Below are 27,233 nucleotides of genomic sequence, written 5' to 3' on the forward strand. Positions count from 1 at the left end.
GCATAGGACTTTGCGTGACATCCCCATGTGGGGTCCCTATTAGGAAACCCAACGAGGGCCCAATAGGTCTTACATTAAAATTTCTAGTCGGGTAAAAGCAGTTGTAGCGCAGTGTAGTACACAAAAAATCGGGATTAAATTCGGATTGAATGTATATTCAAATTTTTATTTGTCTAAAACAAGTTTCACCGCCAAATTTTTCAAAAAAAAATTTGAAATTCCCAAACAAATCAAAATTTTCAATAAAATTCAAATTTCAAAAAAATTAAAATTTCAAAAAATTCTTGACCTTAAAAAATTTTAAAAACAATTTTCAAAAAATCTAAAAGATTCTCAAAAAAATTTGAAATTATTAATGAAGTTTTTTAAACTACCTTATTAATCATAATTATCTAATTATTTAAATTAAAATTTTCCCCTTTAACAATTTCGCAATTAAAGAGAACATACTCTTTGCTCTAGTTGATGGTATCGTATTTTGAAATGCACCGAATCAGCTTGACTACATGTAATTTTTCTTCTGCATTGAATTAAATGATATTTTTAAAGCTAGCAGATGAAATAAACTTATTGACCTGTTCAAGTTATGCATTTTGTTGAAGAAATTCAATGCAAAAATTATCAAAACTAGCAACCTGCAGTTCCTATGTGACTGCCAAGAATTGCGAATTATAATAAATAAAATTTTGCTTAATTGTGTTATGTAAGAATTATTAATTTATAGAAAATTAATTATTTTAAATGGTTTAATTATTTAGTATTTAGTCCTAGCGTGTTAGCCTAATAGACCGGGAACTCCGAGGTTTTAATCTATTGAGAATAGGTTTGTTCGAATAATTGATCGTTAGTTAAATTTAATACATATATTATTTGAATTAAAAGTTAATTGAGTTAAAAATTATTACAATTATTACAAGTATTACACAATGGTTGAAATTTAATATTTTCTTCCATATAACGAGTTTACAATATTACTAAATTCACAAATATTAATAATTGAAATGTACCTGATAAAAGTTGATGAATCTTGTTAATTCAATTTGTTTTAGTTGATTTTACTTCACGATTTTACTTTACTTTTACAAACTGTTTAATTTCAATGAGACAAAATTACACGTGGTCTATTGAGACTTACTTAAACTGTGTACGATGTTACCACTAGAAAGGTCAAAGCACGAAGAGACCGAACACTCAGAAGTTTTCCGATCTTATCTTCCAATTTTTCTTTCAATCGGCTCCAAGTTCATTTACGTATAACAAAACTCCCATTCACTTGTTTGTTAAGCCTTCAAATCTTAAGTGCATTAAGGTTCCAGACTAAGTACTTAAGTAAAGGACATGGATCCTAATTATCCTATTACCTGGTCTACAAACGAACGAAAAATTATGACGGTCTTCAATAGAAATAAAAAAAAGAAACAATTTATAAATAAAAATTAATATTAATAAAAATTTATATAAATAAATAAAAAAAAATGTTTTACATAACAATTATATAATGATTTTCGTTAAAGTGTAATTTACTTGCTTAACTATTGACATTTATAAAGATATAAGCTCACCCCGACATTACAATCATAACGAGCTTTCATTTGAATACCCACTTGCATTTTTGATATATTTTTCATATATACATATATATAATATATATAAAATTGATGTGAGTACTCAAATGAAAGGTATTGATGAGTATAATGTCGGACTGAGCTTATATCTTTAAAAATGTCAATAGTTCACAAGATATAAGGTCATTTATTAATTATGAATCTGGAGATAGAGTATTTTCTCTTAATGATATTCTCTTAATAATATAGATGATAGGATTGCAATTAATTCAATTGTAATGGAACCATCAAATGATGTTTCATTATTTTATCTTGTGAAAAAATATTAATAATTGATAATAATAAGACTTTTTTAGAAATCCAAATCTTGGATGATTGCTATTTTGATAATCATAGTCAATCATTCAAAATAATTAATAACAGCTCTAATATTTGGAAATTTTTATCATTGTGTTATTATTTTTTTTAATATTTTAAAGGAAAAAATGTTCATAACTAAAATATGGATGCAAATAAAGAATTAAATTAAATAAATTTATATTATTTTTTCTTTCAGAATTTTTACAATCTGAGATGGTTACAGTTATCATCTTCGATTATAGCAGATAATTTTTAATAATTACAATTATCATTTTCGATAGTAATCGTTACCATTATTAATAGTAACTAGGACAATTGTCAATGATAACATCTATTATTTTGTGACTAATTAATTTTATTACCATTTCAGATAGTAAGAGTTAATATTTTCGTATAGTAAACACTACTATTAATTTTTCTCCGTGTACGTTGTCAGAGTGGCATGAAAAACTAGCTCATCAAAATATGGATCAAGTAAAGAAGATTTTAAAGAAAAATAATATTAAAGTTCCTGATGGTGAAAATATTTCATGTATTGGATGTTTAAAAGATAAACAACACAGAAGTTCGTTTGGTAAAAGTGAGTTTAAATCAACAAAGGTTTGTGAATTAATTCATGTTGATGTATGTGGTCCGATGGAAAATAAATCTATTGGAAATTCAAGATATTTTTTATTAATTAAAGATGATTGGTCAAACTACAGGACTGTTTATTTTATGCAAAATAAAACAGAGACAATTGAAAAGTTGAAGATTTTTGTCGAGTTAGCTGAAAATGAAACTGGAAATAAAATTAAAATTATAAGATCTGATAACGGAACTGAATTTATTAATAAAGAAGCAAGAAAATTATTTGAAGAAAATGGAATCAAGCATCAGACAACAGTTAGTTATACTCCAGAGTAGAATGGTAAAGCTGAGCGAGAAATGAGAACTTTCCTGAGTCGAAATATCAGACCCGTTTAAGCTGTAAAAGTTTCCAAATCCTTTGTAGTTCAATTCGCCGCCTTAGAAGACGCCTGTTTTGGCAGTAAAAGTCGGAGTGAACTATGGATAAAGTGAAAATAGGTCCACTGAGTTCCGTTTTCAATGTAAATTTTATCCAAAGAATAATAATAATAATGCAGAGTCGAAACATCAGACCCGTTTTAGCTGTAAAAGTTGGGGTGAACTAAAGACATAGTGAAAACAGCTCCACTGAGTTCTGTTTTCAATGTAAATTTTATCCAAAGAATAATAAATAATAATGATAATAATAATAATAATGATAATAATACTTTAAATTAATGAATGATGTGAAGATCGGTAGTTTTTAAATTAATATATTTTTAGTAAATTAAGCCATGAATCCCGACCCGAAAATTCTTTTGAAGAATTACTAAATTTTTATTATTACTTCTTCACCATAATAATTTTATCGGTATGAGGTCTCATACCATCAGAGAAAATTCAGGTGAAATTTAACAATTAAAATTCAAATAATACTAATATCATTATTAGTAGATTTCATAATAATCTAACTATTGCAGTCGTCCTTATAGCGCAACTTTTAAAAAATTCACCCATTTTCTGAATCAGCTTGACAAACTGAGTCAGAAAATATCTTTCATTCAAAAGTTTATATGTCGCGTTCCAGATACCATAAAGGCGTATACCGGAAAAAGGCACCGGTGAAAAGCTATCGGTGCGTATGAAATAATTTTTTTCGGGAATCGACGAATTTTCGTCTGAAATGTGCAGAAATGCAGAAAAAAAATTTTATACGCCCTTATGGCTCCCGGGACCCACCGCGGATGCTATAAGGGTATATGAAAAAAATTCTTTTTTGGGAACCGACGTATTTTTTTGTGAAATGTGCAGAAATGCAAAAAAAATATTTCACCAAAGTAAAAATTTTTTTTGGACGATTGCTAAAAATGAAAATTTATTATTTAACCGAAAAATTGCATACCGTCAAAATTGATATAGTCTTAAAAAAATTACAATATAATAATTTACAGTTGAATTTTTAATATTGAGAATTTTAAACATTAAAATTTATAATAAAACATTAAAAATGTACAGAACGATGTACAAATTCTAAAGTATTATAAGAACTTGACTTATGCATTTTTTTAATTAATAAACATTTTTAAAAAATAGTTAATATTTATCAAAACACAATATTAAATAACATAAATTATATAAATAATGAACCGTCACACTTCGTCACTGCATAAATTTAGCTTATAAGAATGATGAGAGGTATATTAACTTATCGGTCGTCCGGTGTAGGGGTTAGTTATCGGTCTGGCAAGCGCGCGTCTCGGGTTCGAGTCTCGGTTAGAACGAATGCGATTTTCACTTTATTTCTATAGGTAGCAAAAGTTAGGTCTAAATAAAGAGTCAAGCGGGTCTAAACATGTGTTAGCTCTACATTAAAAATATTATAAAAAAAACAAAAATTCGAAAAATTCTTTTTTTATCATTTTACTAATAGCGAAATTATTATTATTATTATTATTATTATTATTATTATTATTATTATTATTAAAAAACAAAAAAAAATTCGGTCTCTAGTTGGGTTCGAACCTGCGTCCCTAGGCACGGTACAACAAAAGTAATTATTATTATTTAAATTGTTATTATTATTCAACGCCTGGTTAGACTGTAATCCTGTCAAAATGGGACAAAACTCCACTATTTACAGTCAAACCAAGCGTCGAGTTTATATAGTATTCAACTGAGCAGTTTTTCCTGACCACTTAATTTTCTAAGAATTATTGGAAAAAAGTACAGCTTAAACGGGTCTGAATTTTCGACTCAGGTTGGTCGAAGCAGCAAGAACTATGATACAAGCAAAGGGTATGGAGAAATGTTTCTGGGCTGAAGCAGTAAATACAGCGGCATTTGTTATTAATAGAACTGGAAAAAGTAAATTGGAAAATAAAACTCCTTATGAAGTCTGGTCTGGTAGAAAATTTGATATGAGCGATTTGAAAGTTTTTGGATCAAAAGTTTTTGTACATACTCCAAAACAAAAACGTTTGAAATGGGATGCCAAAGGAGAGGAAGGAATTTTTCTTGGTTATGGAGAAAATACAAAAGGATATAGAATTTATTTACCAAGTAAACGGTCAGTAGAAATTAAATGTGATGTAACATTTATTGTTAATAATACTGAAGAATTAATAAATAATTTTGATAAACTAAAAAATTAAAAAGAATTTGTAATACAACAAGAAATTAAATTACAAGAAGACGATAAATTACCAGAAGAAATTGTATTACAAGAAGAAGATAATTTACCAGAAGAAAATATATTACAGGAAGAAGAAATTTTGATACAAAGTGACGCTAGTGAAAATGAACAATTTTTTGGTGACTTGGAAGAAGAAGCAGAAACTGAAGATGAACCTAAGAAAAGAAATCGAAAATTACCTTATTGGATTAAAGATTATGTAACAAGTTTTATAAGCATGAATAATGAACCAAAAACTTATGCTGAAGCTATGGCAAGAGACGATTCAGAAAAATGGTCAGAAGCTGTTGAAAAAGATTTAGAAGTTTTAAGAAATAATAATGTATGGATTGAAGATAAATTACCTAAGGACAAGACACCGATTAGCAGCAAATAGATTTTTAAAATTAAGTCAAATGGAGATGGAGATGTAACTTACAAAGCAAGGTTAGTAGCTCGTTGTTTTGAACAACAAGATAAGTTAGATAAGAGTGAAATTTATAGTCCAGTTGCTAAATTAACTACTTAAATTAAATACTGTACGAGTATTCATTGCAGTTGCAACCATGCTATGACTATTGATACATCAAATGGACGTAAAAGGAGCTTTTTTATACGGTAAAATAAATTAAGACGTGTACATGCTGTTACCAGATGGAGTTCAGTGTAACACAAAGATTGTCAAGTTACAAAAATCTATTTATGGTTTAAAGAAGTCGCCAAGGTATTGGAATGAAACATTTGATGAAGCGGTTACTAATAAAGGTTTTATAAAATCTATGAATGATCATTGTTTGTATATCTTGTTTAAAGGTTTTAATATCTTATGATGTAAGCTCGTGCTGGTGTTACACTTATCGAGATCTTTCATTTGAATACCCACATGAAATTTTTATATATTTTATATATTTCATAAATATGAGTAATATCGTATACATAAAATCCTTTATTAAAAAGTGAAAAAGCTTATATCGTTAAAGACATCATTAGTGGACAAAATACAAAGTCATTTCCTAATTATTGACATTTCTTAAGATATAAGCTCATCCTGATGTTACGCTCATCGAGACCTTTCATTTGAGTACGCTTCTGACAAAATGATTATCATCGAAAATTCCATCAATCAATATTTTTACAAATTTAAATTAATAATATCTAACCGTTCCCATGACGATAATCGTTGCCAAAGTGGTTGCAATAGCAACAAAAAGCGACAACAATGAAAACGTTACATCAATTTATAAATAAAGGATTGCCTGCCACATGAAAATTATGTTACTACCACATGAAAATCATTTTGCTGTCATATGAAAATCATGTTGACATGTCATTTATACTTTAGTTATAGGCCCCAAGAACTATTTCTTCGGTAAATGCAAATCTGTAGAGGTTACTGATTTTTCGGTAGAGGCAACCGATTAAAATCGGTAGAGGCTACCGATTGGAAATCGGTAGCTGCTAAAGAAAAAAAATCGGTAACCTCTACCGATTACCAATCGGTAGCCTCTACCGATTATTTTTTTCAGTGTTAATGGATCATTTGGAATGAAAAAATTAAAACAATTTTGTTAGTTGATTAGCTTTCCAAAGGAATGCTGTCAAGTTTTTATTATATTTTTCTTTCATTTTTGGATTTTTTAGTAGCGTTTAGAAGTCCCAACACTGATTTTAGACTAAAATCAACTATTTAACTATTATAAAAATTATTTAAAGCAAAAAAAAAAAAAAACGGGACAGCTTTACCGCACTGACAATATGTAAAAAAAGTTTACAGAGTTTGAAAAATATCGGTGCAGTAGATTTCAAGTCAAAGTTTCTGCCGAATTCCTGCATCGCATACATGGTCTGAGCAAGAAGAAGACTAAAAACAGTTCGTCTTTTTTAGATTTCTAATAATTAATTTGAAGTTCTAAAACAATAATCTTGAATGTTGGATATCTATTTGATAAAACCATTATTTTTTGTATGTTCAATTCAGTGGATGACATTTTTATACTATTGATTCACAAATAAGATGAAATTTAGATTGATAGATGATATATTTTATTTATTATTCCTTTCTAATTATAATACTCTTTAACAATATCATTAAAATTAAAATAGTTAAATTTTTTGGTATCATCATTCATCAGATCTCGAACGCTCGAAAAATTATCATATTGTTCTCCGACTTCCCGTCTATGGATTCGGTTTCCTGTCTGTTCAAACTGTTCATACTCTCCATAGTTATCATCAATGACATTTACTTGTTCGGTAGTCACGGGATAAGTATCATAATTCCCCTCATCGTGATGATAGTTATGATTATGATCAGCCTGAAAACAACATTTACATCATATTTGAATTACTTGAAAAAAAAAATTTTAATATGGTCTGAGAGTCCATATATTATGTTTCATATATTCTAATATGCTTAAATATGGCCCAGTAAGGAGATTTTCTAACAGGTAGCTTACACATGAACATTTTATAGATAATAAATCGTTAAAAAAAAATTCGAAAAACGGTTGACCTGAAGGCCATCTCTGCAACTTCCCGCTAATTTCATACCTAAGTGCTTAAAATAACAATTATGATGTTTTTGAGCTCTTCGACAAATCAACACACAAATCAACCGATTTTGACCGGATTAGCGGCATCGACGTTGTTTTTCAAGGTTACACACACACACACACACACCCACAGACACACACATACACAGACAGACAGACAGACATAGTGTCACCCTCGCGAGAGTAGTCAGGGAAGCTTCCTAGCCTGACTAGAAATTATATTGGGAATACCCAAGGTATACATCTGGGCCCCATTGGGTTCCAATGGGGCATGCCCAATAGGGAAATCCCAATGAGGACTCAATGAAGAACCTAATTGGGAAATCCCATTTGAAAACGAAATAAATTATTGTCAATTTCTCTAGTTGGGATTCATATGGGATCTAAATGGGAATACCCTACGTGAAAATAAAAAATTTTTTGCACATTTTTTCTAGTTGGGATTCATATAAGACCAAAGTAGGAATACCTAGGGTGAAAATGGAAAACTATCAGTTTTTCAATTCATCACTTGCAAATGCACTATGAGAGCTTATATAATTAGCATATATTTGCTGTAAATTAATTAATAATACAAATAAAAATTAGCCGTTAAGTATAGAAAAGAATTAGGAAAAAAATTCATTCAACATTGCTAAATAAAAACAATAAAATTTAGTTAAGCTTTTTCAAATTTTACATAAATTTATATTTTGAAAAATTTAGTTTTACGAGATTAAAAATAAATTGTAACAAATTGGGATGAATTCAAAGAAAATTTTAATCCGAATTAAAATTTAATCCCATTACTCGGAGTTTCTGAGTGAAGTAATTAAGCAATTCGCGCACGGAGTGAATCCGGAGTTTTTTTAGCAGAGTCATCTCAGATTAATTTGGGATCAATTTCAGATTAAATCCAAATACTAAGTTGTTAGACTGAAATACATTTTTATGTTGTTGAAACAAGATTCATACGTGAAATTTTTTCTTCTCGCTACAAAAAAAAATTTTAATTGAAAAAAATTTTTATTATCAATACGTAGAAATTAAATTTTTGAAGAATATCCAACTTTTGAGAAGATTCACATTTGCAAAAGAATTTATGTTGTAAAAAAAATTAAAATTTTTGGTAATGAAATTTTTATCCATATAGGACAATTTAGTAATTACTTACAAGTGAGGTCAACCCAAGCTAAGCTGTGTAAAATTTTTTTTTTTTTTTATTAAATTGAACAATTGTTCTTTAAATTGTTTGTTTTTTTATGTACTTAAAAGAAAATCAAAAACATCAAAAAAAGATAAAATAGAAATTTTATCCAAAAACATGAAAGCCAAAATTTTTTCTAAATTTTAAAGGCAAAAAAGCTATCGAAACCATTATTTTTTTCTTTCATGACATTTTTTTATCATAAATGCGCCGTAAAAACAAGCAGAATCAAAAAAAAAAAAATCGAAAATGTAATTTTTCACCTAGTTATGTCCCAATATGGGGTTGACCCTACTTGTAAATAATTACCGAAAATTAAAAAAAAAATTTACATTTCAAAAAAATTTTAATTTTCTAGAAAAAATTTTTTTGCTAGTATAAGGAGGAGTCCAAATCAATCGGACAGTTTTAAGGAATTTTATTTTTGATTCTTTTAATTATTTTACATTTTTCAGTAAAGTTTTTTTTTTAATTTTTTAATTTTCTATTTAATTTCTACAAAAATTGTATTTTTAAGTCAGTAAAGTAAATAAATAAAAAAAAAATTAGGAAAACGGTTGACCCTGAAGACCATCCCTGCAACTTCCCGCTAATTCCATACCTGGACGCTTAAAATTGCACTTAGGCCGTTTTTGAGCTCTTCGAGCTCAAAAATACAATTTGTGTATTCTTTTGAGCTCTCCGAGCTCTTCGAGCTCAAAAGTCTGATATAAGTTTGATAAAACACTATTTTTTGAATTTTCAAACCGCAATAACTTTTGAATGAATGAACCGATTTTCAAGCGGTTAGCGGTATTCGACGCAGTTTTTTAAGCCTCGTAAAGGATCTTTAAGTTTGAATCGATCAAACTAGAAATTTCGGAGTAATTTCGAAAAAACACTTTTTTCGGTTTTCTTTCCTGCACGATATCTCTCGAAAGAATCAACCGATTTTAACCGGATTAGCGGCGATCGACGTGGTTTTCCAAGGTCAAGAGCTGATTATTTTTTGGAGTTGATTGATAAAGCCGTTTAAAAGTTATTCGTAAAAAACCACTTAAAAAAAAATTTTTTTTCACAGTTTTTTTGAGATTTCTCAAAATCTATCGGTCCGAATCGGTCCAAATTGTATTCAAAATCTAAGTTCGGCCAAGTTCTTTCGAATGGCACCAACCGCAATGAAATCAGTCGAACCGTTCATACACACACACACACACACACACACACACACACACACACACACACACACACACACACACACACACACACACACACACACACATACATACAGACATAGTGACACCCTCGTGGGGATAGTCAGGGAAGCTTCCTGTGACCTTCAAACGTCGAGATCTGATGAAATCTCGATTTTTGCAAAACGGAGTAAAACCAATAACTTCCCGATTTTTGAAAATCTTCGATTTTCTTAGCGGGAAGTTGAAAATAATTCCTTAAATTTTCAGAATAATATGAATAATGTCTCAGTAAACCGCTTAAGTTGATTTATACGAAATAAGAATCCACTTTAATAGTACTTCTGCTTGGACCAGTGGTAACGTGAACGACTGAGGACCTTAAAGATGCAAGTTCGAGCCCAACTCACGCCAAGGATTTTTTCAATCAATAATTCCATTTCAATTCGAGATTAAATTCACTAATAAGTTCTAATATGATATGAGTATCTAATCCTGAATTATTTTTAATTTTTTCGAAAATTTTAATATTTTTTCTTTCAAAATTTAGATGGGGTTCTGATAGGGATTTCCTTATTGGGACTCAAGAGGGATTGCCCAATGAGGGCCACATAGGGCTTTGCGTTACATCCCTATGTGTGTCCCTATTGGGCAACCCAATGAGGACCCAATAGGTCTTACATTAAAATTTCTAGTCGGAAGGACCTAAAAACGTCGAGATCTGATGAACTCGATTTTTGCAAAACGGGGTTACATCAATAACTTCCAATAATTCCAATTTTTCAAAATCTTCGATTTTCTTAGCAGGAAGTTAAAAAGTTGATGAATAATTCAATTAATATCTTACCGGGTTCACATGCGAAGAATGACTATTATCTCCGTGGTACATCAAAGTGACTAAAATACTGATGCATTCATAGAAGACCGTAGCCAATAGAAAGGTATTAGCGAGTGTAAATATCGTGCTACTTTTCCTCAAATTAAGTTCACTAAGACTCCTCATCGAAACCACTAGCTCTCTGATCGACTTTTCATGATATCGTAATGGATTTCCTTCGCCGTTTTCTGCATCAACATTCTTATCATGCTTCAATTTTCTTGTTAATGACTGATGCCGCGTGCGATTCAAGAGTTTGTCTATCCATTTAGTAATGCACCTCATGGTCCTAAAATTCTTAGACAACACTTTCTTAGGATCTTTTGAAACTTCAACTAGTTTTTTTCCGATTTTGGTGTTCATCACATGCACTCGGCCAATTATTCGCAAAATAACTCCAGACAGATGATTCCTCAATTCTTTAGAATGAGCTCCATAAGCGCGCGGTTTGAAAATACTTTTCATACCTAGAAAATCCTTGAAGGCATTGAAGATCAATTTATTCTTAACAACTGCTCTACTGACGTAGTCCATCATGTATTCCAGATTAGGCGAGTTGTACAATCTGTTTTGGTTGGATTGGGAGAAAAGAAGAATGAACGATTTCGTCAAATTACTTTTTAGCCCGTTTCTACAAAATTTCATCATACTTTCATTACTTTTTTTGACGATGCAATCCGATCCAATACTACTATGCATACTTTTCTTTAGAATATTTGAAACTTTTGCTTGCGACCTACCAGAAGAAAGTGAAGCAGCATTTTTCTTGCTGCAAGCATCAATAGCCCGGACTTGCAATAAGCAGTTTCTGAAATCGTTCTTCAAATCTCTAACTATAATATCACAAATGAAAGCTTGGTGATCTGTGAAAATAACACCGTTTATCTTCGGGTGATTAGGAATAGGTCTTTGCAATCGCTGAGTAATGATTTTTTTGACAGCATTCATTCGATATTTCATCAAGTCTTGAAATGCTTTTTTGACATCATACCATTTTCCAGAATCCAAACAATCGAAAGCGTTAGCTAAGAAATCGTAGAACTTTCCAATTAAATTTAGCCACTTGAATGTCCAGCTGTCACCATTATCGCTGGAATCTTTGACCAGATCAAAATTAGATCGAGCGTATCCTTTAGAAGGATAATTACTTCTAAGGAAATAACGATGTATTCTTGTTGATATTTCAGAGTGTAGAGGAATCAAGTAAGCTAGTGATAAGTATTGACGCAGTACTTCATCTTTTATTGTTGCTGAGCGGATTTCGTGGTTGGTTAGTTTGTGGACTGCAGAGACTAGCTTGTTATTCGATCTGAATAATCCAAGGTAGCTCAAAAAGTACTGGATACTGCTGACCAGACTCTTTCCTACTCTCTGCATTCCAGATTTCAGATAGTTTACGGATTTGACATTACGGATGGTCAAGTTGTAAAAATTTTCGTCGAAAATTTGGCTTAACCCATCGATTATTAGATCTACTTCCAGTGATTCGGTCCAATTAAAGTCACTACCTTTTATATCGTGGATATAACTGATACCTTGTGATCCTTCAAAAGGGATCCCTGTAAATTTAAAGACACTCATCAAATTAATGTAAGTTTATTTAAGGCAAGTGTTAAGCTAGCAAGTATCACGGCTTTGAAATTTTAAGGGAGAATAAATTCCATGGATGAATTTTCTGATATGGCCTGACAGAGTCTAATATGTCCATATATAGTTTTTGATATACCCTGATATGCACATACATGGCATGATTTGAAAATTGACTATGTCAGACTATATATAGTCATATCTCATTCAATATGGCTTAAGGGGTTAGGTGTATTTCAGAGGTTCAAAAAAAGCGTATTTTTACTATTTTTTTTTTAGTATATACAATCATATATTTTATTTAAACAATTCAGCATATCAAAGATACATATTTAAACAGTATTTTGTGAAATTTTTATTTAAAAATTCCGAAAATTCCAAAAAAAATGCTTTTGCCGTGGACATCATAAGTCATTATTGGTTGATCTAAAATCAAAGAACCAAACATATTTCGTTAGTACATGGATAAATCTCGTTATAGAACGAAGGAGAAAAAAAAAATTGAAATTTGAATTTTTGACAGCCTTTGAACAAAAAAAAACACATTTTTTGGTCAAATTTTCACCATGTATTTGCTCGAAAAAATTAGTTATAATAAGAAAAATAAAAAAATCCTTCGTCCAATAATGAGATTTACCTATGTACTAACGAAATATGTTTAGTTCTTTGATTTTAGATGAACCAATAATGAGTTATGATGTCCACGGCAAGAGCATTTTTTTTTTTTTGATACGTCAAGGGTGATGAGGTACTCAACGGCTAAGTTTTCAGAATTTTTAAATAAAAATTTCACAAAATACTGTTTAAATATGTATCTTTGATATTCTGAATTGTTTAAATAAAATATATGATTGTATTACTAAAAAAAAAAAATAGTAAAAATACCCTTTTTTTGAACCTCTGAAACCCACCTAACCCCTTAATATGTCCTAAAATAATTTGATATATCAAATGAAGGTCCAAAAGTGCACACGTCATAAGGCTCATTTAAAGTGTAATGAAAAAAATTAGGTAAATTGTTGACCCTAAAGGCCATCGCTGCAACTTCCCGCTAATTCCATACACAGAAAGAATGGTTCACTTGAACCAAGAAAATATTTTTCTTGCTAATTATTTTCTTGGGCGAAAAAAAAATTTTTTTTTGACACAAGAAATTTCACTTATCCCAACAAAATTAATTCTCTTGCTTCAAGAAATTCGTATCTTGATTCAAGACAATTTATTTAAATCAAGAAAATTTTCTTGTTTTAAGAAAATTTTTCTCTTGCTCCAAAAAATTAAGTTCTTGACTGAAGTAAATTTTCTTATCTTGAGAAAATTTTTCTCTTGCTCCAAAAAATTAAATATCTCGATAATAAATATTCATTAATATTTTTATTGACGAACATGTCAAATGGGAAGATCAAATAATATTGAACCATTTTCTTTCATTCAATATGTATAATTGCGTGCTAAAATAATCTAAAATGGGTATCAAATATTCAAGAGAAAAATTTTCTCAAGGTGAGAAAATTTTTTTCTCAGCTGAAGTAGGTCGCGCTGCTTCCCTAAAGTATCTAAAAATCTTGATCCAATATAAAAATTTATTGTATTAAGTATTTATGATAATTTGAATTCAGAAAAATTACTTCCACCAAGAATAGAATTTCAAGAAAAATTTTCACTTCGGCCAAGACAACTTCGGTCTTCTTTCGAGCACCCGAAAATTTACTTGAGCCAAGAATTTTATTCTCCAGTCAAGAAATCTTTTTTTCTGTGTATATTTAACCGAGTCAAAATGTTATTCACTTATTCAAATTTTATATTTTTCCACAAAATAAACTTTTCTTTGTATATTCTTTAATAGTCTACATATCTTGAGGCTTAGACATGAGAGTGATTCATGAGAAAATCTTAAAGGTATTGAACTTTTGGGTGTTTCGAATTTGCATTACTTAGGGGGGGGGGGACAGTGTTTAATTAGTTACCTATCTCCTGAGGTCCTGACACACTCTCAGAGGTTTACCCAAAAATATCGCTTGGTCGTTTGGGTGCTAGAGCCCAAAAAACCACGTCGATCGCTATCAAGAACATGAAACGGTTGATTGGTTCGTGAGTTATTGTTGCCGAAAAAATTCAGAAAAAGTGAATTTTAAAAATTTTTTTAAATTTTCGGTTTGATCAGTTTGTGTTTAAAAGTATCTCATAGAATTTTGAAAACTGCGTGGAATTCTGCAAACCGCGTAGAAATCGGTTCATTCATTCAGAAGTTATTGCGGTTTGAAAATTCAAAAATTACTGTTTTATTAAACTTCTAACAGACTTTTGAGCTCGAAGAACTCAAAAACTTAGAACGGCTAACTCTTTGAGCTTGAAGAGCTCAAAAATGTCATAAGTGCAATTTTAAGAGCTTAGATATAGAATTCGCGGGAAGTTGCAGGGATGGCCTTTAGGGTCAACCGTTTTTCAGATTTTTTTTTTTTTATTTTTATTTAGAGTCGGTTTTAACTGCTGTGGTCATATCGCCGACTTTTACTGTTGGGAGTAGTATATTGGAGTCTTTTTGGGTTGTGAAAATCTTAACCTACGCGGCAAGGGTCGAATCTCAACTAAGCTGGTTTCTAAGACCAGCTTGGGATTCGAACCCACGCCTGGCCGTGAATCAGTCCGAGTGCTCAATAGGCCATGCGCCTTAGACCACCCAGCTAACGTCATCGGTTTCTTTTATTATCGTTTCATAATTTTTATTTTATTGTATTGTTATAGAATATTATTATTTAATAATTATTCTATTTCGATTGTCTAACTATCAAGTTCTATTTTCAAATTATCAAATAATCACAGATTTAATTTATTATTTAGTATTCAATTTCTTTATCGTCTAAAATTAATGAAGTAAGCATTACTAAAATTTCACTGCACATTTTGTCTTTTTCATTTTAAGTATAAGTAAGTTTGCACAGCGTAGAACAAAACTTGAATTTATCTATTTATTCGGGTTGTAGTCCCCTTAATGTACTTGGCCCACAGACTTATTATTTGGGGATGAAAATTATCCAAAATATTTATAAATTGTCAAAAATTGGAGATTTAAAAAAAAAATAGATAAAAGAATCAAAGATACTAGAATTCCATCTTGATTAATAGTTCGAAAAATTTGTTTTGTAGTCTACTATAGCATATATTTAAAAAAAAAAAATTATTGCTCTTCAAAACGACTCAAAATACTAGAATTCTAGTAACCTATTCTAGTAACCTTGGTTAACTTATGATCATGTAAACAATCTGAAAAACTTACTAGCTTTTTACAGTATTCAGAAAACTTTATTTGATTGATTCGGAGTGTTTATGCTATCAAAACTTAAAATAATGGAAAAGTGTTTTATCGGCTTATTAACTGATTCAGAATGTCATTTCGAGACATACTCTGAAAATAAAATGTTGTATAATTTAAGTGAATTGAGTGAAGAAAATACTTTACTTTTAAAGTCGAGATTACAGGATGAACAATTTTAGGAACAAATCTCAGATGGAATAATTTGTCATCATCACAAGCTTCGATTTTAGAATACTTTTCTTTATATAAATATAAGAGTTGTGAACCTTTAAAAAAACATAAAAATATAAATTTTTCAAATTTTCTACAATAGTCATTTCCTTTATATTTTTTTGTACTTTCACGTAACATTAGAATATAAAATTTCAATAACTATTTAATACGTTACTGAAGTTATTTTATTTAATTTAATAATCATTATTTTATGTGCTAAAGTGGTGACTAATAAAGAACTCCTTTTATCAGGTTCAATGCAATTTTGACAATATTAAAAAATTTATAACTCAAATACAAGCTCGATTCCCTAGTTAAAATTTTCAGGGCTTCTTGGGGACAGAATAAAGCAACTTTCCTGAAAAATTGAAACAAATCGAAGTTCCGATAAAAAAATTCTAGCTATTTAAAAACAGCGATTTTTTAAAATTTGATTGGTTTTAAATAGCAATAACTTTACAAAATCGGAGCGATTAAGCAAAAGCTAGGTAGATTCCATTAAAATATACCTTGAGAACAGATAATAGCTGCTGGTCGACTCTCAACTTCAAATGGAAGCTATTAGCTAAACCCGATATAAGTTTAGACCTAATATCTATTTTTTTCATAAAAGTAAAAGTCTTACTGAGAAAAATGCCGCTGGGCAGGAGTCTTTAAGTTATATAGAAGCTAAGATACAAATATTTGAAAATTAATGAAAAATCAACTAAAAAATTCAAAAAATTCTCCAGCGGCCGGATTTGCACATATCGGGCTCAGGTTTTCAGCATTGTTTCTTTTTTAGGTGTACTTTCGAGGAAGAAATCAGCATTAAAATCGCCAACCCTAGTGCACACACTTTCGTCGAGAATTAATGGATCTGTCCATATATATATAATTGTTTTTTGTTTGAAAAAATAATTAATATTGACTTTTTTTTTAGCGCCGAAACTAGGATAACCCCTTCATACTTCCCCTCAACAATTAATTTATTTTAGTGATAAAAATTGATACTACTTACAAATAATAACAAGAATAAACAGTACTACACCATGCATGATCATCGAACTAACTGAGTAAATACAAATTTTTTCTATTTATAACAATTTATCAATGTCTTTGAACATATTGACACTAATTACTCATAATCTAATCAAAAAAATTTACTGATCATAAATTTTCAGAGCTCGTAAAATTTAAAAAAGTTCGTTCTCTATTATCTATCATCTCTGTTAATCCTTTTTATTTATGTCATTCTTAACACACTTTTATTAGCTCGGCCTGTATCTATCTATCTGTATAACAGAATTTTTTAACTTAATTTCTATCAACTTTTAGATGTTTATGTTCAGTAAAAATAAATTATGAGTTATGAATGATGAACACATGGCAGTAACAATAATAATCTCAATTATTCAATGATGCTAGTGTATGACGGAAGTATTTGTTATGCTTGACTCATAGCTGCAGTTGACGAGTTAAACTTTAAGTAAAATAATTCGTATAAATCACCTTCTCTTGAGAGACAACACAAAAAGTTACCTGATAAAATCGGAGAAATAGTTCGAATAAATTAGCATTGAATCAGAATTTAAAAATTGGAGTAAGAGTAAGTGAAATTCAGTAGAATTTTTAGTGGATGGTAAGTGAGAATCTGTACAATAGGCCGGATGGTGGTGCCATCTAATACAACAAAGATTGTTCCACTTACTCGGTCGACCAGTGTAACTGTATCTACTAGTCTCAACTCCAGTGGGTTCTTGACAGCCGGCATCCTTGGCCCAAAATACTCTATTTATCTACATAAATACTTTCTTTTTAACACTTTCTTTTATTGTTAAATATTTATTCGATTATAATAATATAGAATTTTAAAAGTTCATAAAATACAAGTTAATTGTGTGTTTTATATCAGTTTCAATATAAATAATTGAAGTTCTTCGCTAAAATCTTGACAGATTCATTTTTTAACACGCCGGTATATTATTATTATTATTGTTATTATTATTGTTTTTTTTTTTTTTTTTTTTTTTTTTTTGTCAGATAGTATAAATACAAATATTTATTCACAATGGATGAAGAAGCTATGTGGAAAGGATTTTATGAAAAGATAGTTGCGGAAAAAGAGTCAAATAAGGAAAATACAGATCATGAACTAAGGTAAAAAATTATGATCAATAATTAATAGTTGATGTTGATGAATTCACTTCTTTATTTAATTAGAACTTTATACATGATCATTAGTAATTCTAGCAGAGATATTCTAAATATCAACAGTTTGTATTTGTTCTCAAATATAATTATGACGCAAATTATTGACTAACATGTTATGGACAGAAGAAAAACGTACAGGCGATTGTATAGTTACATTTTGTTCAAGCATACGTAACAAAAACAAACTTTTAAATTTCGTGGTATGACGTATGTAACAAATATTACAATTTGAAGTCTTAGAATTAAAATGGGGTTATAAATAACCGCGCCAAAATAAATGCTAAAAAAGTAACTCAGTGGTTAGTCGTTACTATTTTGATCCATTGAGTCACACTCACACATGCAAAAAAAAATACACGTACGCAATGCCAGTTGTTTTATTGAATAGGCGTGTGGTATGCATGAATGTGTTTAGGTGGATGGTTCAAGAGACTGGAAGGTGTCTTGGTAGAGACAGGCGTGTGAAGGCCGTGTTACTATGAATCATTTAATTATGCTATCATGCTAGTATTCATATTAACAGATCTCTTAAGTTTAATATAAGTTATGATAAATTTTTATTAAAGAAGAATTGTAATTAAAAAGATTAGAGTCTGCTCTGTCAATAAAGACAGACTTGATGTACTTGAATTTTTAGGAAATTGCTCGATTTTATTTCAGTGTAAGATAATAAATAATAATAATGTCTAATGACATAGTGACTTATTGCTTCAGGGCATCTAGAAAAAAATGGAATGTTTGTCGTCTAATTGTAACAGGTTTAGTATTTCTGGATCGAAGTTAAAACTAATGATTGATTACGTTAACGTCGTAAAATATTCGATTACTATAAAAAAAATTAGGAATACGGTTGACCCTAAAGGCCATCCCTGCAACTTCCCGCTAATTCCGTTTATACCTGGGCGCTTAAAATTGCAACTACGAAGTTTTTGAGCTCGAAAAGCTCAAAAATACAATCTGTGTGTTGTCCTGAGCTCTCCAAGCTCAAGAAAATACCTCTTCTATGCTTTTGAGCTCTTCAAGCTCAAAAGTCTGATAAAAGTTTCATAGAACACTATTTTTTTGAATTTTCAAACCACAATAACTTTCGAATGAATGAACCGATTTTTACGCGGTTGGCGGCATTCTACGCAGTTTTTAAAGCCTCATAAAAAATTTTTAAGTTTCGATTGGTCGAACCAGAAATTTCGGAGTAATTCCGAAAAAACACTTTTTTGGGTTTTCTTTCCTGCACGATATCTCTCGAACGAATCAATCGATTTTGATCGGATAGGCGGCAATCGACGTGGTTTTTCAAGGTTAAGAGCTGATTACTTTTTAGAGTTGATCGATATAGCCGTTTGAAAGTTATTCCAAAAAAAACAACTTTAAAAAAATTTTTTTTTTACAGTTTTTTTTAGATTTTTCGAAATCTATCGGTCCGAATCAGTCCAAATTGTATTTAAAATCTAAGTTTGGCCAAATCCCTTTCGAATGGCACCAACCACGATGAAGTCGGTTTAACCGTTCAAAAGTTATAAGAGGTTTACATATTTACACACACACACACACACACACACACACACACACACACACACACACACACCTGCGGCAGAGGAGAAACTGCTACTAGGCGCGTCTCCCCGTAGTAGATGGGAGAACGCTCGCTGTCCTTGGATGACACTAGGTCTCTTAGTTGATGAGGTACAGAGGGTAGGAGGCCCTCCTTTAATGAGTTGGTCATACTAACTGACCTAGCAAGACGATCGTTCCCTGCTGTAACATTATGAATAAAATGTTTGCAAAAATAATGAAATGTTAATAAATTCATTTTTTTGAGGGAAGTACATTTATCAACAGCTAAATAATCTCTAGAAATAGTTAACAACTATTCATTAAAAGTTAATAAATTGTATTAAATAAATGATTTATTAAATGTTATTAAATCCTATGATATTTTAAACAATCATTCTTCAAAAAGGCTTAATATAGTTGTAGGAAATATTAATAAATTATTTCATCAATGCATTTATTTATTTTTAATTTTCGAAAAATTTTATATGTTAAAACAATTTTTTTATGATATTGCGGTAACATAGGTGATTTGGGCGTAGCTGGATAGCCTAATATATTAAACAAAAATTATTATTATTCCTTCAAAATAAACTTTATTTTAATTAATGTAAAGTAGAAAGCACATGGAGAGAAAAATATCGTTAGAATGAGGATACGTATCATTATTCTGACTATGCGCCGTATAGTCATTTTTTTTTTTTTAGAGATACGCTGCATAGCCAATTCAGCTATACAGCGGATCATCAAATTGACAATCCATTTCATTATTTTAGGCCTTACATTTAGTTGATTCAACTATACAGATCCTCACGTTGACAAAACATTTGCCTGTTTTGACGAAACTACATATATTTACAAGAGTTATTCTCTGTATGCTTAAGTGAAACAAATGAATCCTTAAATTAGAAAACCAGATCGTTATTTTAAGGATACGTCATTTGAGGATACGTTGGATAGTCATTTTAGCAATATTTTTTTTTCCGTGCAGAAAATATTGAGTGAAAAAACCACGTTTCATCGGGCGGGGAGGGGGAGGGGTCACGAAAAAAGCTACGTTAAGCTACATGAGGGGTAGGAGGGGTCTAAGAAGGGCTAAAATATGACCACGTAGTTTATGGACGCTCCCTAAGTACAATTTTAAGCGCCCAGGTATGGAATTAGCGGGAAGTTGCAGGGATGGCCTTTAGGGTCAACCGTTTTCTTAATTTTTTTTCTTTTTTTTTTTATCTTCACTTTCTTATTTCAACACACAAATTTTTTAAATACTATAGTTAATTGAAAATTTTTGTTAGTGCTAAGATTACTCGCTAAAGAGCGCCAAAGTATATAATATTCAAAGAGCCAGAGGCCAGCTACCTGTATGTATTTAACCAGACCTAGATTTTTGTCCAGAGAGTCCCCTGTACCTTGTGACATGGGAAAAATTTTCCATGTCAAAAGATTATTTTGGTTAATTGTTTAAATTTATTTTCTTTTATTATTTAATTATTTTGGCTCAGCTGAAGGAAGGCGGAGATTCGACGCGACTGTGTCGCCCCAAACGGTTTCCTGATCAGAGTGCGAAGCTCGAGGTAAGTTAGGTTGGAGGAAAAAGCGCCGAATTTGAAAAGTATGCATGAATGAGTGTGAATATTGTAAAGAGTATGATAGAGTGAGAGCGAAAATAAGTTAGAGCGATCAGACGAACCCGAAAATTTCACGGAGCCAACACCGACTTCAAGGAGTTTACTGCGGCCACAGGATGAGTTTGATCGATAATTCTAGCTTCAGGGTGTCCTCACCGCGACATCGCGATCAATTTTAGTAAATTTCACCAGTTGATTTTTGGTGTAATTTTTTTTTGTATTAATATTTTTTTTACGAAAATAATTATTGAATTCCTTTCGGATTATCGAGACATCTGTGACGCTGTGAGCTCGGAGAGCTCAAAATAATCCATAAATTGTATTTTTGAGCTCGAAGAGCTCAAAAACGTCATTGGTGCAATTTTAAGCGCCTAAATATGGGATTAGCGGGAAGTTGCAGGGATGGCCTTCAGGGTCAACCGTTTTCCTAATTTTTTTTGTTTGTTATTGTTGTCATTACTTCGACGAGAATTAAATCGTTATTATACGAATTTGGCGACACCTTATGAATTATATTGGCGACTGCAAGAATAAATTGTTAACTGAACATTCGGTCATCAATTTTCCTTTACTTCTTCCCTCCCCGAGATCACGTAGATTAAATACTTTTGCTTTTCGCCGATTATTCGAATTTTTGAATCTCTTCGTCGCTGACCCGCCGCCCGACGACGATCAACAACGACTTCGAACCTTGGAACGGTAAGTTCCTGGCGCCCAACCACCTTCGAAACCCAGGTAAGCCAGTTTAGGTGGTGCTCTCCGGCCCTGACGACGCCAGTGCCGGCGAAATCCCATTATAACCTATCAAACATGGAATAAGGACTCACTAAGACCAGCATGGTGAGTGTAACTACTGCGCAGGTGACACAGATAACAATGAATCAAATAAACAATGTATGATCTGAAATAATCTGAGCTTTTATCAATTATGAATAGTCAATGCAAAATTTGATTAATTACTCAGGTTCCAGTGAATTCAGTGGAATATTTTGACTCGAAAATATTTCATTATATTTTTAACTTCCCACTAAGAAAATCGGGAAGTTATTGTTTTCACCCCGTTTTGCAAAAGTCGAGTTTTCATCAGATCTCGACGTTTGAAGGTCATAGAAAGCTTCCTTGACTACTCCCGCGAGGTTGTCACGGTGTCTGTATGTGTGTGTGTGTATGTGTGTGTGTGTGTGTGTGTTTTTTTTTTTTTTAAGGGGGGGGGGAATCCTTTTTACGGATTCTAGGCATAGTTGTTTGGCCTGGATATGTGGCGACTCGACGCAGTGTCATACTAAAACTCGACGCTAGCGCCCCTACCCACTAAACCCTAAACCTTTTTTCCTCTTTCCCCTGTGTGTGTGTGTGTGTGTGTGTGTGTGTGTGTGTGTGTGTGTGTGTGTGTGTGTGTGTGTGTGTGTGTGTGTGTGTGTGTGTGTGTGAAAGTATGTGAACCGCTTATAACTTTTGAACGGCTCATCCGATTTTATCGCGGTTGGTGCCATTTGAAACGGCTTGGCCAAACTTAGATTTTGAGCATAATTTGGACCGATTCAGATCGGTAGATTTTAAGAAATCTTAAAAAAACTAAGAAAAAAAATTTTTTCAAATGTGGTTGTTTTTGGATAACTTTTAATCGGCTCTACCGATCGATTTCAAAAACTAATCAGCTTTAGACAATAAAAAACCATGTCGATCGCCCCCAAGCTGGTCGAAATCGGTTAATTCGTTCGAGAGATATCGTGAACGAAAGAAAACCGAAAAAAGTGTTTTTTCGAAATTACTCCGAAAATTTTGGTTCGATCAATTACAACCTGAAAATTTTTTATGAGGCTGATAAAACTGCGTTGAATGCCGCCAACCGCGTGAAAATCGGTTGATCCATTTAAAAGTTATTGCGGTTTGAAAATTCCAAAAGTAATGTTCTATGAAAATTCTATCAGACTTTTGAGCTCGAAGAGCTCAAATTCATATAAATTCTATCTCTTCGAGCTCAGCGAGCTCAAAAAATCACATAAATTATATTTTGAGCTCAAAAATCTCAAAAACGTCATAAGTACAATTTTAAGCGCCCAGGTATGGGATTAGCGGGAAGTTGCAAGAATGGCCTTTTAGGGTGAACCGTTTTACTAATTTTTTTCTTTAGTGATATAAAAAATCTCAAATTTTTAATATTTTAGAAGAAAAATCTAGGTCTGGTCAAATACACACAGGTAGTCGGCCACTAGCTCTTAGACTATAAGTTACTTAGTCTACATACACCGATACATGTAAATAAGTTTAACAGCCATACATAACCAATTGCACGCCTCATAACGCGAATCGATTAAGGTAGTGCTTCACTGTCTATACTTTTAGATTTTCCAAACTGTAGTTTTTTTAATTTTCTGTAAATTATTTGAGCCCGAATTTGAGTAAACATAGGTAAATTTTTTATGAAAATTTTTTTAATTACTTTTAATTTTAAGTTAATGGAATAATCAACATACTCTAAATTAATTCACAAATAATCTAACAATTATAATTTGAAATAACAATCCAAAAAAAGATTAAATTAAAAACTTAACGAGATTACGTATGCAAAATAGATAACTCATATGATTTGGATGAACATCAACGTGCTATAAGTTATAATCGTTTAATTCATATTATCTCAAATTTAACTGCAATTTAGTTTTGATAAGCGATAATGTGTCGTTAAGTAAATATAAATAAATTAATCGTATCATAAACTTGACAATGATTAATACCACAATGCCATGTAATGTTATGGTTAAAGTAAATAGTATTACAAAAAAAATTAAGATTCAATGGCCTTCTAGACAATCAATTTATAAAAACATTTTACACTTAGTACCTCTGCGCTAGAACATATTTACATACACATCTACACTTTCAAATATTTTCCTGTATTATAGAAATAATGTTTGCCCATTTATTATTAATGTTATCACAAAAATCAATTCGTAAAGCATATAATACTAGCATTGTAGGCTTACACACCTCCTACTACATTGCAGCGCTGGTTCAACTTCGAAGAAGAAATATGGCATTATCAGTCTTATAATAACTGCTTTACAAGAAACACTTTACCTGGCAATTAAAAATACTCCTAATAATTATTTTATTGAAGTTATTTATTTTCTAAGTGATAAATATTTATTTTTACTTCTAATTATTAATTGATAGATACATGATTTATAAAATAGTGATAAAAATTTGTGATGACTGTGTGTCTAAGGCCTCAATACAAAATGGCTCATTTTGCAAAATGTGATATCAACCATCCGTACTACGCAATCGCTGCATTCCGAATGACACAGAAACCGGAAAATAGACCTGTCACTGTGGGAAGTATATATTGGAAATTTGTTGCACACAATTTTATCCACAAAAGGTGATATTGTAGTGAATTTACGTTCAGTGTCAAAACATTTTCGTGTACTGAATCTTTATGATTGTAGATAGTTTATTATAAGCTTTTTTTTTGGTTAAAATAGAGCATGGCTTTTTCAACTAATGCATTCGTTTTTTAGATATATATTTTTTTTTATCATCGTACGTAGGATTTAGAAGTATCTGATGCATCTTATGCTTTATGATTTATTTCAATAAATGCTTAAAACGATTTTTAAGATTTGACGATGATGAGTTATCAAAAAAAATAAAACAACACTAATTTATCCTATGCTAACATCAATTCAATTTTATCAACTATTTACGGAAAAAATTGTGAATAATTTATAAAATATTACAGAAATATTCATCTGAAAAATACACCGCCATTTTATGTTATATTTACAAAAAATTACTGTCAAATTTTCAAGTATGAATATGGAAAAAATATACTGCTTAATAATATATATTAACAAAAAAAAACTGTTAAATTTCTACGAATGAACCTGTCAAAGTAGAATATACTGACTGTGAAGCTATTGTGAAGCCGCAGAGTTATAATTATCAGATTACCATGAAATCACAGTGAATTTATCGTGAAACCATGATAAACTGACTGTAAAACCATTATAAAGCATCAGTGTTACCATTGTTAGGTTACCATAAATCTATAGTTCATCGACAGTAAAATTATCATAAAACTACAATAAATTAATTGTAAGTCCACGAAAGAATCACACGTGAAATCACTATGGGACTACCATAAAATTACTGTAAAACTACTATGAATCCACAGTGAAGAAATGTCACAAAATGACTGTGAATTCACTCTGAAATTACCGTCAATACACAGTAAACTTACGGTAAAATTGATTTCACTGTGATTTTACGGTAACTCCGGATATGCGAGGGTACCCGGGAAAAGATTTTATTTTATTGTATAAAAGTGTTTTCCACAAATAATTTTACAGTTCTATAGTGTGTTTTTTTTTTCAATTGAAAATTTACAAATTTTTTAATGCTAAATTTAAATATTTTACAATGTAAAATATACGTTTATTCTAATGTTAATTTGACAGTTACATATTGACAGGAGTAAAACAGTAAATTTAATGTGTTCTCTTATAATTTATACCCGACTTTTTTTTGCGTGTAGATTTTTTCATCCACAACAAATATATATTTTCGATCCTAACTTTTAGCCAATTTTCGTATACATTTTATTCAATTGAATCGTATAAAAAATTTAGCGGAATTTTTTTAAAGATTTCTTAAAATATATAAAATATGTGCGAAAATCGACCAATAATTTACTTTTGACAGTATAATTGTTGTAGAAATTTGATAGAATTTTATATATAATACATTGATTCTAAGAGATTTTTAAAAATTTTTGATATAAATCTCTGTGAAACTAGATCAATTTTTACGGTTTTATAGATTCACATAAATTTTTTGTTTTTCGGTGAAATTTCTGGTGACAAGCTTCCAAAATCGATCTGTGAGATATTTGTAATTTTTACCACTTTTAGATTAATTTTTTGAAAATACACTGATAATTGAAAATTAAATTTGTTTCTTTGGGATCTAGTTTAATAACAATTAAACTTTAATCCAGAACCATTTTGATTGCTCGAGTTTCTTTGTAAAACTATATATCGATGGCCTCATTGTCAAATGTCGAAGCCTTCATTCAAGGTTATTTTTAATTTTCAAAGTTATCATACTACGAAAATTAAGCAACCAACAAATTATCAACATTTAAATTCTTTATAGAATTGAAATTGAAAATTTGCAATTTATTCGAAAATACACAACCCAGATGTATTCATTCATCAGATTATCTGTGAATGTTTTTCATTTTATTTTGATGAAAAAAATACAATAATGAATATTGACACTGTTGAGGCAAGAATTAGAATATCTTTTTTTAAAAGATAAAAACATTTTTCGATGAGTATTTATGATATCATATTAGTAATCATATCAATATTATTCAAGTATTTAAAACAAGAGATAAAATGCAAAAAATATTTGTTATTTTCTTTTTCCGTAAAATTAGATTACAGTTACGAGGTTAACTGTTAAGTGTTTAAAAAGTTATTTATTTTTATTGCAAACAAAAGTTACTCCCATAAATATAGATTTCCGCTAAGAACATTATAAATATATTTCAGTTTAAAATTAAATTTTTATGTAAACTATCAATCCATCCATCCATATCGGAGTTATTTTTTAGCGTTATAGGCATAAACTATTTACTACTTGAATAAAAACAGAAAAAAAGTTTTTTCCTTAAGAAACATATTTAAAAAATTACTGCTATCAAACAATCTAAATAATTTCATTCTTATGAGTTCAGTCTCATAAAAATTTCTGAAAAAATTGATAATTAAAATTTAGCTTAAAACAAATGATTAAATTTTTTT

At 30.5% G+C, this 27,233-nt stretch overlaps 2 protein-coding genes across 9 annotated transcripts in view; one reads left to right on the forward strand and one right to left on the reverse strand.

Annotated features, from left to right (window-relative positions):
- Positions 1-27,233, forward strand: part of LOC123266303 (protein unc-13 homolog 4B) — a 118,621-nt gene that overhangs the window by 58,723 nt on the left and 32,665 nt on the right. The window contains exons 1-3 of one of the 8 annotated variants that reach the window (XM_044730481.1): positions 17,761-18,005; positions 18,071-18,187; positions 24,650-24,805. The exons of 4 other annotated variants lie outside the window; for them this stretch is intronic. In XM_044730481.1, coding sequence (XP_044586416.1) covers positions 18,099-18,187; positions 24,650-24,805 — 245 coding nt within the window. In that variant the 5' untranslated portion in view covers positions 17,761-18,005; positions 18,071-18,098. Of the gene's footprint in view, positions 1-17,760; positions 18,006-18,070; positions 18,188-24,649; positions 24,806-27,233 lie in introns of those variants that run through there. 3 more of the 8 variants (XM_044730482.1, XM_044730484.1, XM_044730485.1) reach the window with 3 other exon arrangements.
- LOC123266304 lies at positions 7,201-17,192 on the reverse strand. Its single transcript, XM_044730488.1, has 3 exons — positions 17,049-17,192; positions 10,903-12,491; positions 7,201-7,460 (listed from the first exon to the last, which is right to left on the reverse strand). Exons 1-3 carry the CDS (start codon positions 17,089-17,091, stop codon positions 7,206-7,208), a joined length of 1,887 nt encoding a protein of 628 aa, XP_044586423.1. The 5' UTR covers positions 17,092-17,192; the 3' UTR covers positions 7,201-7,205.

Source organism: Cotesia glomerata, linkage group LG5 (assembly GCF_020080835.1).
Source record: "Cotesia glomerata isolate CgM1 linkage group LG5, MPM_Cglom_v2.3, whole genome shotgun sequence".
NCBI classification, from domain to species: domain Eukaryota; kingdom Metazoa; phylum Arthropoda; class Insecta; order Hymenoptera; family Braconidae; genus Cotesia; species Cotesia glomerata.